Below are 13,055 nucleotides of genomic sequence, written 5' to 3' on the forward strand. Positions count from 1 at the left end.
GAAATTCTGAAGTTTCCTGTGCTGTATAGCAGCAGTGAAATGACAGAAGGGGGAATGGCTCCCCACAGGTGGTGACCCTGGCTCTTGTCTGGTGCCACACAGAGTCAGGAGATGCTGGGCTGCATTCAGGCTCACAGCATTAGGAGTTTGACTTGGTGATACCACTCAAGTTCAGTTTTCATCAGCCTGATAAAAGGTTCCCCAAAATGCTCTCTAAAACCAGCCCTGCTCAGCCCAAGGGACAGTCCCTTATCTCACAGAGGGATTTCCAGGCTTACACCTCATGGAACACACTCCTTTCCAAGCAGGATTCCCCCCTTGTTCACCAGCTGTCTCTCTGTCCCCACACAGATCAAGGATGGACGCTGGCATCGGACCCTCTTTTCGTTTCGGACACAAGACCCTCAGCAGCTGCCAATTGTCAACATCTACAACCTGCCCCCATCAGAGCCAGGACAGCAATATCACCTCGAGGTCGGCCCTGTCTGCTTCCTTTGAACCAAGCTATGGAACCCGGGCTCTGAGGCTCCAGTCCCACGGCTGGCCTGTCCCTCCAGGGGCTCTCCCCCCTCTCTGCAGCAAGGACAGCTGGGCTGTGTCTTCTGGGTCAACTCTTGCTCCAGCCTTTGGCTCAAGGTCTCCAGGAACCCATGATCTGCTGAACTCAGCCAGTTGTTGAAAGGAGGAAGAACAAGGATGTGGGGGAAGCGGGCATCAGTCAGGACGTGAGCAGGGAAAAGGGATCAGGGAGACTGGATGTTGTGGTTCCACACACAAAAGCTTTTTCCATGACCAAAGAAAAACAGTGAGAGAAACCTCAAGCGACTTGCAGCGTGTGGGGGTTTTTTTTGTTGTTTTCTTTTTTCCCGCCCCATCCACCCACCCACCCATTTTTGTCTGGTTCCTGAGTTACCAAATGTTTTTTCCAGTGAAAAAAAAATGATTAAAAAAATAGAGCTTCCCTCTCAGAGCTTGTCGCCTTCTGGACGGCCACGTGCTGCATCAGGTCTCCCAGGCGGAGCTACAAGTTGAATCTGGCTGCTCTGTGTACAGGAAGCATTTTGATGTGCAATATTAGAAGAAACAAAATATATATATTATATTATTTAAAGCAAAAAGAAAAAGGAAAAAAAAAAAGAAAAAAAAAGCCAAGTTCCTCCTTCGTGAATTTAATCAACGCTCCCTCTCAACGTGTGGTGTTGGAGTAGGGGAGAGTCATGAAGCGAAGAAGGGGGAATGGAAAGAGGAGAGGGGAAGAGATTGGTGCTAAAATAGAGAGAGGGAATGGGCTCATCTGATTTGTTTCTACCTCTCACTGTGAAATCTCTGGTGCTCTTTAAAAAGCGTGTTATTTTATATATATGACTTTATTTAAGGTTGTGAAGGTGCTACAATGTCTTGCCACAGACCCCAAGAAAAAAAAAAAAAAAGCCCCATAGAATCATCTCTCTGGGAAGAGAGGAGATTATGTTCTACAGTTAAATCAGAGAAACAGCCACCTTAAAAGGGACCCTTCAGTGGCCATGGGTGTCAATAACACAACTCACACCACAGCCAACATCACTTACGGGATAATTTACGAACAAATTTGCCTTTTTTAGTTTTTTCGTTCATCAGCACTTCACTGCTTTGGGAGGGGAGTGAGGGACACAGCTCATCCAGAAGTGTTGAGCCTCAGAGAGCTCTTTGGAGTTGGCTGAGTTGGGCTTGTACCGAGTTGCCCACACGACTCCCTGGACTAAGCTCATGTTTAAACCCAGCTCTGCAACTCTTCCCTCGGCCCCTCTGTCAAGACTGACATGATGGTACCTTGTTTCAGAACCCAGCCGAGCTTGGAAGGGTTTTGTTTTGTTAAGTTTTGTAGAAATTTAGTCTCTATATGTAAATTTGGAGGATTTTTTTTTAAAGAGGATAATTATGGTAATCTTTAATTCTATATAAGGAATAATATTGATGTAATCAGAGCTGTACTGTATCAGAAACTCTTCAGTGCCTGTTTGGAGTTTTCATGTCTCATATGGACTATGGATTTTATTTTTTTGAGGGAAAAAAAATTATCTGTGAGTCTCTCTTTGTGTATTTTTTTTTTGTCACTACTGCCTGCTGGTTGGTTCCCAGCCACCATAGGAAAAAGTTAACAGGATCTGTCCCTAATACCTCACCCTCCACGCAGCCCCTGCCAGAAATACCTCATCCCCAGGCCAAAATCATCACCACCCATCACTTGCTGCCTCCCTGCACACCCCATACTCCAGCTCTCTCCATTTCTCATCCCATGCCATTGGTTTTGTGTTTTTTCAAGGCTGCAGTTACCATTTGTTCACCTTAAAGCCTTTTTTTTTCCTTTTCTTCTTCCTTTTTTTTTTTTTAACTTTAAATAAATATTTAAAACTGAGGCAATGGAACAGGACTGGAGTTGTTTGGTTTTTTTTGGTTCTTCATAAGAAACTAGGTGGGCAAGAGGTGCAGAAATACCCCATTTCCCAGGGATTCCCCTGAGTGATCTGAGGAGCCAAACCCATACCCCAAACCTCCCTCTGATGCCAAATGCCCAACAAGATTGGGATCCCCTTGGCTACCAACTGCTGTGCCTCATCCCTGTCCCAACCTGCCACAGGGCTGGGGAACAAGAGGGAGAAGAAAGAAAGAAAAAGGGAAGGGAGAAAGAAAAACGAAAAAGGAAATGAAGAAAGGTAGGGAGGAAACTAAGGGAGAGAAAAGGGGAAAGACAAGGGCAACAGCAGGGGGCAAAAAAAGAGGGTGGCAAGGGGAAAGAAGGGAGTAAAGGGAAAATAATCCTGGGGGTTTTGTGACAACAAGCACAGGAGCTGCCTTGGCCAGTGCTGGTTGCGACAGGGGCAGCAGGAAGGGGCTGAGCCGTGTTTGCCCAGCCCTGCTCTGCCCCTTCCCGGCACTGCTGGGTGCTGGCACCAGCTCTGCTCTGGCACCAAAGCCTGGGCTGATTGCCCCTCCCATCAGCCACAGGTCCCGAAGCAGCTGCTGAGGGTTTTCACCCTGCAAGCACTTTTAATTCATTAATCATCACACTTAATTACAATGCCAACATATTAGGAGCTGTACGACGCTGTTAAATAGGGAGATGCTGCATTTAAAGAGGTTCTAATTCATAGTTTTTAAAAAGTCTGGGCCCACTGCACTGATGAGTTCCCTGCCTCACAGCCAAGGCCCTTACCCCATGGAATCCCCCATGGCATCTGCCCCCCCCGAGAGCGCACAAGAACCCAAGGGGAAACCAGGCGAGTGCGGACCAGAGCTCTCAGAGCAGCCACGGAAGCTCTGTGATGTCCATGGAGGGCTTATTTGCCATCTCCATAAGGGTTTATTTGCCCTGGGGGGGAAAAGCCATGTCCCGCTGCCCTCAGTGTCCCCAAGGTCTCCAAACACACCTGAAGCTGCTGAGCACTTCGCCAGGCACCCACAAAATTACTTGCAGTTTCTGAGAACAAAAGCCTGCCCTGGGGAGGCATCAGGTGGAGTGGGGGGGTTGGGGGAGTTTCTCCTTTTACGCTGGAGAAATCCAAGATTTTGCAAGCTGAGTTTCCTCCACCTGCTATTGCTTCATGCCTGAGCAAACAGCCCGGCAGCGGAACAGGCACGTTGGTGCTGGGGATGTCCAGCGTTGCTGGCAGCCCTATATAAGGGACAGAGCTGAGCAACAGCCTGGCAGAGCAGGAGCATCCTCCTGGACGGCCAGGAGATGTTGGCCACCCTCACCTTGTTTCTGGGGTTGCCCCTCGCCCTGGCCACTGAGCCCCAAAGCTGCACCCCGCTGGTCCCGGTCACCTTTGACAACACCACCATCCCTCAGGTAAGCCCTGCATCCATCCTCTCCTTTCCTGTCAGCATCCCCGGCCCTTATGGATACAGCAGGAGGTTATGGCAACTCAGTGTTTATCTCACTGCCTGTCCATGCTTGTTGTCCTAAAAAAAAATCCAGACTGCTGCACAGGAGCCCAGGGAAGGGGCGAAGCCTTGCAGCTCTGCACTCGTAATCCCACAAGCAGGTGTTTTTTGGGGGTTCCTGCCTCCATCTCCCTGCAAAACAGGCTGGCCAGCACCATCCCAATGCCTCACCACTCTAAGTCCTTCAAGTGATGGTGGCTCAGGTCACGAGTCTCCATCTGCAAACCCTTCACTGCATAAACAATATTTAATCCCTTGGGAGATTTTAATGGGAGGAAAGCAATGACAGGCTGGCACAGAGCAGGAGAAACACCATTGCAGCAAGAACTGGCCATCCTGGGAGCAGGAGCAGCGCCTTAACAGAAAGGGGACAAAGCCCAGAGACCCTCATAGCCCAGATCCTGCCCAGGGCAGTCACCTACAAGGGGTGCTCCTGGCTGTGGGACAGCAGGACATAGGGCACAGCACTTGCTTTTCATTCGCGGGGTGTCTGTGGGTGAACCTGGCACAGCCCCTCCAACCTTCCCCACTCCGCTCCCCTTTGCAGATCCTGGGACGGTGGTTCTACATTGCTGGTGCCTCCAGGTACCCCCCTCACCTGGAAGAGATGAGAGCAGTGACATTTGAGGCTTTTTCCTTCTTTCCGGGTAGCCATGAGGACGAGCTCAACATCACCGAAATCATAAGAATGTAAGGACAGGGATTCACGCCCTGATCTGGCTCCCCCGTCCCCAGGGGCATTTCTACCCTCTGGTGCCATCCTCTGGGCTGAGACACCCCACAGATCTGGGGCTGGAGAGCAGCTTTGGCACATTTAGTTAAGCTCTGCGATCCTGCTCATATTCCAAATCCCTCAGGTTTGGTTGGGGCAAGCCTGGGGGTATTTGCTCCCTCTGACCTCTCTCCCCCACAGGAATGAGACGTGTGTGGTGAGGAACTCCAGCAATGTCCAGGTCTTCCAGCAGAACTCCACCCTGAAGCATGGTAAAGCTCAGTTCTAGGGATGGGATGGGATGGGTGAGGGGACTCAGCCGCCCCTTGACCCCTCCTGCTTCTGCCCCCCAGTACTTGGCACCCTCAGCCTTTTACACCTAAAATCATGCCTGGGTGGTGGGGGGAAAATATTTCTTCCGCCACACACCACATCTATGGCAGTACTGTTGGACCAGAGTGGTCCCCACTGCGATGAGGCACAAGGATAAAAGGTGATGAGCCTCAGCATGGGGTGGATTTTCACCAGTGGGGAAACCTCACTCTCTCCTACCTTCCAGTTGATGATAACCAGGTGGCTTCTGTGGCCAGACTGATCCAAAGTGACAAAGACCTGCTGATCCTGAACCACATCAACATTGACTTCCCAAATCTGAGTCTCTCAGGTGAGCAGATGCTTCCCCAGGGACAAGTCAAGGGGCATGGACATCTCCAGTCCTCACAAGCTGGGCAAAAAGCCCCTTTTCCCCTGATACAGAGAGAGGAAAGATGGAGACAGGCAGTGAGCTGCCCATCTGCACTATGGGGATCACCCAGGAGCAAAGCAACCCGAAAAATTCACTCCTTTCCCCCTTTCTCCATTTCTCTGACAGCACGGACACCCAACGTGAGCAAGGAGCACATGGAGGAGTTCAAAGCCCACCTGCACTGCCTGGGCTTCACTGAGGAGGATGTGTTCTACACCTCCACAGAGGTACAAACCCCTCCCCAGGGTGGATGAGCCCCAGGCCAGGTTTTGTTTCCAGCTGGGATGGGGGGCTGGGGTGGATGTGAGTTTAGTCCCCCAGCACAGCTTCTCTTCTGTGCATCCCCACTCCTCCTGAAGCATCCTACCCCAGCCATTCCTGGTGGTTCTGGGGTGAGGGAGCCCCAAGAGCTGATCTCCTCTCTCCCACAGCATGCCTGTCCCCTGCCTGGGGGTGAAGACAATGCAGATCCACACCTGGGATAACCCCCCATGGACTAGGTCAGTTGCTCCATCCTCATCCTCCTCCAACCTCAGCCAGGCTCAGCACAGCCTCAGAACCTCACATCCTCTCCATGTTCTTGGTTTTTCCTCCTGGATTAAACAATCAGTTTCACTGTTCTCAACCTGGCCCAAAATAAACTCCTGAGTTTCAACCACCAGCTGCTCCTGCTCCATCTTCTCTGGGAGCCCCCCCTGCCCACCCTGCTGCATCGCCAAACCCACCCAGAGATGTGAAATGCTCCTGACAAAACCCAAGCACGGCAGTGGGCATAGAGGTGCCCATCCCTCACTCCAGCTCTGTGGTGGCAGGGGACCCTCGCAGCCTCAGGACATTGGGACATGAGCACCCACTCATCAGGGTGACACACAAACCTGCCAACCCCCTCAAGTCTCCCCCACCACACCACTCTTAGCACCTGAACACCCCCACCCTCAATTTTCAAGCCAAATCCCACAAGGCTCCATCTACACCACAGGCTCTTGCAGAGGGGTCACTGCAGGGTGGGGTGACAAGAGGTGACACTGCACCCTCCCCAAATGTCTCTGAGGGAGGGGAAAGGGGAGAGGATGGGAAAAGCCATCACTCAGAGCCAGACCAAAGTGTTCAGGGAAGCTCTGCTGCCACAGAGGAAAAGGCACACAAAATGCCAGAGAAACAAGACCTGCCTGTCTGACAACACAGGGACAGCAGCAGGACAGGGAGGGTCAGGAGCTGCCACAGGGGATGTGTCCAGCAGGACGGGGTGACCTCTGAGGCCCATAAGCACCACTTTTAAGGCCAGTTTTGGCAAGGACGGCAAAAGCACCTTCTCTTCAAAGCCCCCTTGGGTTTGCCTGAGGTTGGGGTGGGGGGTGCAGCCAAACCAGCACTGGGAGGGCTGGACAACATCTCACCAGCAGAGCAAGAGGTGACTACAGCAGCTGCTCACAGGGAAAAAATGAGCACATTTAGGGCAGATTTAAGTTTCAAATGCAGTAACTGCACCACCAACAGCCCACCCCTACCAATGCCTGCTGACAGCAGCCACATCTGAGGCCAGGACAAGTGCCAACACGTGGCTCTTCCCTGGGCATCGCCCCCGAAAGGCACCGGTTGCGACACAGGTGCAGATCTGGCAGCCCTGGGCACATCCTGTCCCCTCCCAGCAGAGCTGCCGGAGCCAACAGCGTCTGTCTGCGCAGGGCTGTGCTCACTCTGTGCTCGGACAGCCATGGACACAGTCGGGCTCGTGGTCATCCTGGGCCTGGCAGCGCTGCTGCCCACGGACGCTGTTCCCTGCGGAGCCCAGCGCCCGGACGACTCCACGGCCTCCAAGGTAGGAGACACCAGCCTTGGGGCTGCCCCATGCCTGCAGTGAGCTTCAGGGTGCTCTGCTAAGCCTCGCTGTCCCTTGGGAAAAGGGAAAATCCCACCTTGTCCCCATTGCTCCGCCAGCACACCTGCCACTGTGCTGTCAGTGAAACGCCTGCAACAAACGGGAAATGTTTGCTGTCCAAAACACCTCCAATTACCCAGTTTCCTCAGGTTCCCAGCGGTGACCTTGAAGCAAGGCTGGGTATTTTTTGGTGCAAATCCCCTGTGACAAAGCCGGGCTGTCCCGACCCTGCTGCACCACCCAGGGCACCCACAGCCGGTGCCAGAACCCTTCGCAACCCCCACGCTCAGATATTTATTTCATTTTTCCCCCAGTTCATTTGCAAATGTTTCACCTTGTCGCCGCAAATGCAAGAGGGAGAACTAGCAGCACTGTCAATTTTTGCCACGGGGAGGGTGGAAATCTCAGGGTTTCTCCTGCAAACCCAGCAGCGGTCAGCAGCCTGTCCCTCCCTCCCCACAGCTGCTGGGGACGTGGCTGTACGTGGCAGGGGCTGCCCAGTTCCCCCAGCACCGCGTGGAGATGCTGCTCATCGACCACGCCTATCTGCGCCTGGATCCCGGTGCCAGCGGGCAGGAGCTGCTCATCAGCCACTACGTGGCCGTGTAAGATGCAGTGCCTGTGCTCTCAACCCATCCACTCCCTGCTACAGCCCTAAAATCTTCTAGCACAAGATATGTGCACGGTTCCGGATTGGTTTCTCCAAAAGGAGTCTCTCCTGCCTGCTCTGTGCACCCTCTCCCTCGTCCCGTTTATTTACTTGTTTATTTCAACAGTCTGCAGGTTTAGACAAGTTTTGTAGGGCACAGAGGTCTCACAGACACCCAGCCCTGCAGGCATGGGGCACGCAGGAAGGAAAAGACTTCTCTAGAAGTCCTTACGCCACAGCTGCTGACTCTGCCGGGCACCAAAAGCTGCTTCCCCCACAGGGTCAGGATTTCAGGGGATGAATTTTTCCGTGCCAACGCAGGCAGCATTTTGAGGTTTCAGGGTGGAAAACGCCTGACCACCAAGGAGGGGGGGAGCATTGGCAAGGCTGAGACCACGAGCTGCCACTGGAGGTCAGGCAAAGGCACAAAAGAAACACCTTGATTTTAACAGCGATAGAAATTAACTCTGAGGAGAGGTTGGCAGACACCCGGTGTGGGGTCAGGAGCGGGGCCGGGGCTTTGCTGGTCCTTTCCAGACCATGGCATCCCCTCCTTCCCCTCTCTCTGCAGGGGGGACCAATGTTTTACCAACAACCTGACCTACTTGGAAGTCAGTGCCGGTAACGCCACGCTGGTGAAGCACGGTGAGCAGCACGGGTGGGGTTATCACCCAGCCCACGCTTTCACATGGATCGGGACACGCAAAGGACCCACGTTCCTGTTTTACGTTATCTGATGCCTTTTATTCCTGAGTTTCTTTGCCTGTTGGAAGCCTCGGTGGGCTCCAAACAGCTCCCTAAACCCGGGGCACCCAGGTATCACTGCTCCTGGGGCCCCCCAGGGTTCACAGCCCCACCATCCAGCCACGTTAAACCCACAGAGTAACGCTGTGCCAGGAACAAACCCGCTCCCATCGCTGCAGGAGAACGCAGTCCTGTTTGTGAAGTTATTTCACAATCCCCTGGGGGAGGGAGGGAACGCTCCTGGCAGGTTTCAGTGAATTAATGAAGCCTCTGGTTCTGAGTCGCTTCCTCCTTGCTGAGGAAGAGGGGTGAGCCAATCTGGGGTGGGAACTGCAACCTCCTGAGATACAATTTGCACTGACCCTTCATACCCTGAGTCCCAACATACCACATCACTCAGCACGTTCCAACAGCAGGACAGGAGCTGGGGGACTTCGGCTCTTTCACACCCCCAGGCCCATTTTTAAGAGATACAATTTACAGAAACCAAGAGCCAAAAAAATCACCCTATTTCAGGACATTTGTCTTCACCTGCTACTGAGGGTTGAACATCACGGACTCCTGACATTGCCCACACCTGGTCTGGAGTTTATTGCTGCTGCAGCACTGAAAACCTGAATTGTTCTATCTGTTCTCTCCAAGCCGAGACCCAGAAAACTGAGGGGATGCTGATGAACGTGAGCTCTGAAAACCTTTTACTCGTCCAGTACCAAATGCAGAGGGAAAGGAAGTATTTGGGGCAATATCTCTATGGTATGAAACTCCATCCTAAAGTAATTTAAAGCTATCATGGGACACCCAAACACACACACAAAATTATCAATTAAAACCATACAGCAACTTGGTTTCACCAGCAGTCAGTGACCTTCCTGACAGCAATGCTCCAGGAGTCGTGGGATTTGCAAACCCCATTAAACCCCACATCTCTTGGAAAGAAGAGCAAGTTAAAGACCAAACCAGCTAACGCCATAAATATTCAAAGAACAGGAAGCAAATACAATTGAGCATTGATATCATTGTAAAATCTCAAAATTTTCAAGCCAACCATGATGCTTCAGTACTTACCTCCCAGGGCAGAGCACGTGGCTTTGCAGTGCTAAAGCTGTTTAGATTTAACCACAAACCCATAAAGCAGCAGTTTCGACCCTGATAAGGCTCCCCATCACCTTGCCAGGCTGCAAAGCAGCTGCTTAAGAGATTTTGAAGACACGTATAGAAAACTGCCCCCATACTCTGCCTCAGTCCCTCCTGACACTCCAGGGGCATCAAACCACCCTGCAACTCCTTTAAGCATACAGGACCAGAGTTGTTTGGGAGAGGGTTAAACAAGGGATGGCTGAGGTTGGTTTTTTTCAGGTGTGTTCACTATGACACAGACCACATCCCCACTGGTGGGGAAAGGGGGCAGCAAGGACAGGGACGTGGCACAAAGGGCTCTGCTAAGGCCACCAGCCCATAAATTAACACCTGACAAATCCCTCTCCTTCTCCAGCCCGGAACCGGAGAATAAGCAGAGCGGAGCAGGAGGAATTTGAGCACCACGCCGAGTGCCTGGGGCTGAGGGCGGAGCAGATCGTGTTTGCGCCGTGGAGAACGGTACTGGGCAGCCTGGGGGGGGACAGGGTCAACAAGGCCCCCTCCAGGCAAGGCTGCCAGACCCCGGGCTGGGGCCAGGCTGCCAAACTGGGGTCGTAAAGACATGTTTTCAAGGTGTTGGAAATTATTTAGGGGGTTAAATCACCACAGGCTTGCTTCAACAGAGGTTTAAAATAGCACCCCGAAAGCAAACACCCGCACCTGAGCATCCCCGCTGGGAACAGACTGCTTACCCCTGCCAGGGGGAAATTAGGCAAGAGGGTTTTGCCATGAAGTTACTGATTTTGCCTTGAAACCCCCGATTTTTCCCCCCCAGCAAGGACCAGCTGCCCCCAGGAGCTGCAGAAAGGGGAGGAGGCCCCAGGGATTTTTTTTCCTTCTGGTTTTCCACCAAAATATTAGCCAGGTCCAGTCCTCACCTCTGCCACCTAATTTAAGACATTTTATCCTGCAAATGACCCAGACTGTGAGTCAGCTTGACAGGGGCTTCTGTTGGCAAAGTGAAGGTGAAAAAACATCTTACCTTTGCTGCTCTGTCCTGGTCATCTGCTCGTCCACATCAGCAGGCTCCGAGTTTTCTAAAGTGCCCAAAACCCCACTCGAAGCCACCAGGCTGGATCCAACGTTGTCCCCAGTACTTCTCCAGCCTCAAGAGGCTTCTTTTAAAACTGCCCCACAGGTTCAGGGGAGCAGAGGACAGAGAATGTAGGGACAGAGAGTGAAACCCTGGGAATGAGGCAAGGTCAGGTCTCCTCTCCCAATTAGCAAATGAGCAGCACCTGGGAGGCAGAGCCCAGCTCCTCTACATTAACTGCACACAGCTGTGGACTGGGGGATTGCAGTCTCTGGATCACATTTAATTTGGGTAAAATGAGGGGAATTAGTCAGGACTGTCTGTGTTTACAAGCACTGGTGCAGCTGGGGTTGGCAGTTACTGGCCAAAGTAAGCCACTGCACCTGAGGATAAAAAAACCAATTAAGCACAGAAAACATTTTGGGGACTTTTATCATCAGGCTGATGGAGGTGGATGTGAACAGAGCACCAGAGCAGACTCACAAAGCCCTGTGTCAGCTGCAGGCAGTAACAGTGCTAAACCTATGCTGAGTGCCTGAGCAGCACAAGCTTTTTACTTATTTCCCCCAAAGTCTGAGTTCCCCCTTTCCTTCAGAACACACTTAGCCCAACTTTGCCACAGAAACATGATTTCCTCTTTGCAGCACAGGCCTGGAAAATGGCACCAGCAGGAGCTGAGCACCTGGGCACGCAGTGTCTGTGCCAGTATGGGGAAGCCCTCTTAGACAACCAGCTGAAAGGGGAAAGGAAAATACATCTTTCTTGAGTAAATTCTCTTTTGCTGGCACCTTGGCAGATTCAATTCCCGTTTTTGTTGCTTTGACAGGAGGTGTGTCAAGTGAAAGAAGCTGAAGGCAGGAACAGCCCACACCCAGAGCCCGTGGCTGCAGTCACAGCATCACCTGCTCCAGGTACTCCCTGGCCTGGGAGTGCAGGGAACTGACCCCACACAGGGCAATAAACGTTCAAATCAGCAAACCAGATGCAATTTGGTGGCAAACTGTTTGAGAGCTGAGGGTTGTGAAGAGGTCAGAAGTGGGGCTTGGAAAAAAACAAACAAACAAACACCATCAATTCACCTTGCGTGTCATGCAGCCAGGAGTTGGGAGAGTCAGCCTGGAGCTTCCCACTGAGCTTGGAAAAGTGCGCTGCCAAAAAGCAGCGCTGCACTGCAGCAGTAAGAGAGACCAGCCAGGAGAGGGCAATCATTAACTACTTTAAGCAAACCAAGCGTTTGAGGAGTAACAGGGATCTAGAGAAGGCTGGAAACGGAGCTGTAACTGTACAGCCTGAGGAAAAGGGGGCTCAGCTAAAAGGAACCACCCAATTCTCTTGACAGCAGCTTGACTGCCAGGTATCCCAGGTGGGACAGATGTTCCTGCCCAAAGCCTCTGGACCAGGCAAGTGCTCCCTGATAATGTCCATCCACAGCTTAGTTTGCACACACTCTCTGACAATTATCCTCCTGCTAGAGGGAAGGGGTGCTAACCCAACCCAGCCTGGACTTTTGGTTTCCCAGAGAAAACGTCATGTTTTCGCATTTCTCAGCAAGCTCAGCACCCTGGAGATGAGAAGGGCCAGGAATGACATTGCTCTCCAAGCCTCCAGCACACCCCTGCACTTATCAGACACCCCATACACCCCTACTGTCAGCCCCAAAGCGGGGACAGCCCCAGCACTGCCACTGTAAAAGAGGGCAAGTGTAACAAGAGACTGCTGCTGCTGCTTGTCTGGAGAGTAATTCAGTCTCAGCTCTAACTTAGTAATTAAGTACTCAAAATATCTCTCTTCCTTAAAAAGGAAGAAAATGAGAAAAGCCAGAGGGAAGGCAGCAGTGAGCCTTGTGACTCCATCTGAGCTCCAGGGTGCTCTGCTTCTGTCCAGATGCCTTTACCAGGCATTTCAGTGTTAAGCCTTTGGAGTGACTGCTCTAGCAAAGATGAATTTTACAAAATCACAGAATCACTAAGGTTGGAAAAGACCCCCAAGGTCAAGTCCAACCTGCGGCCGATCCCCTCTTTGTCAACCAGACCAGAGCACTCAGTGCCGCATCCAGTCATTCCTTGCACTTTGCAGGGATGGTGACTCCACCCCCTCCCTGGGCAGCCCCTTCCAATGCTCGACAGATCTTTCAGTGAAGAAATTCCTCCTGATGTCCAATCTGAGCCTCCCTTGGCACAGCTTGAGGCCATTTCCTCTCATCCAGTCCCTTGTTCCCTGGGAGCAGAGCCC

At 52.2% G+C, this 13,055-nt stretch overlaps 3 protein-coding genes across 3 annotated transcripts in view; all 3 read left to right on the plus strand.

Annotated features, from left to right (window-relative positions):
* The window catches only part of COL27A1 (collagen type XXVII alpha 1 chain), a 186,692-nt gene extending 184,538 nt beyond the window's left edge, over positions 1 to 2,154 (plus strand). The window contains exon 62 of the mRNA XM_066200944.1: positions 352 to 2,154. Coding sequence (XP_066057041.1) covers positions 352 to 498 — 147 coding nt within the window. The 3' untranslated portion in view covers positions 499 to 2,154. The remainder of the gene's footprint in view (positions 1 to 351) is intronic.
* Positions 2,155 to 3,718: 1,564 nt separating this feature from the next.
* On the plus strand, positions 3,719 to 6,032 carry LOC136299463 (alpha-1-acid glycoprotein 1-like). The gene is made up of 6 exons (XM_066201110.1): positions 3,719 to 3,829; positions 4,472 to 4,614; positions 4,838 to 4,908; positions 5,196 to 5,300; positions 5,508 to 5,608; positions 5,813 to 6,032. Exons 1-6 carry the CDS (start codon positions 3,719 to 3,721, stop codon positions 5,864 to 5,866), a joined length of 585 nt encoding a protein of 194 aa, XP_066057207.1. The 3' UTR covers positions 5,867 to 6,032.
* Positions 6,033 to 7,061: 1,029 nt separating this feature from the next.
* LOC136299462 (alpha-1-acid glycoprotein-like) lies at positions 7,062 to 11,804 on the plus strand. Its single transcript, XM_066201109.1, has 6 exons — positions 7,062 to 7,200; positions 7,723 to 7,865; positions 8,481 to 8,554; positions 9,296 to 9,406; positions 10,146 to 10,249; positions 11,650 to 11,804. The coding sequence occupies exons 1-6, from the start codon at positions 7,096 to 7,098 to the stop codon at positions 11,764 to 11,766; spliced, it is 654 nt and encodes a 217-aa protein (XP_066057206.1). The 5' UTR covers positions 7,062 to 7,095; the 3' UTR covers positions 11,767 to 11,804.
* Positions 11,805 to 13,055: the final 1,251 nt, after the last annotated feature.

The sequence above is a fragment of the Chamaea fasciata genome, unplaced genomic scaffold (assembly GCF_029207755.1).
Source record: "Chamaea fasciata isolate MVZ Bird 193981 ecotype frontalis unplaced genomic scaffold, bChaFas1.0.hap1 SCAF_20, whole genome shotgun sequence".
Taxonomy (NCBI): Eukaryota; Metazoa; Chordata; class Aves; order Passeriformes; family Sylviidae; genus Chamaea; species Chamaea fasciata.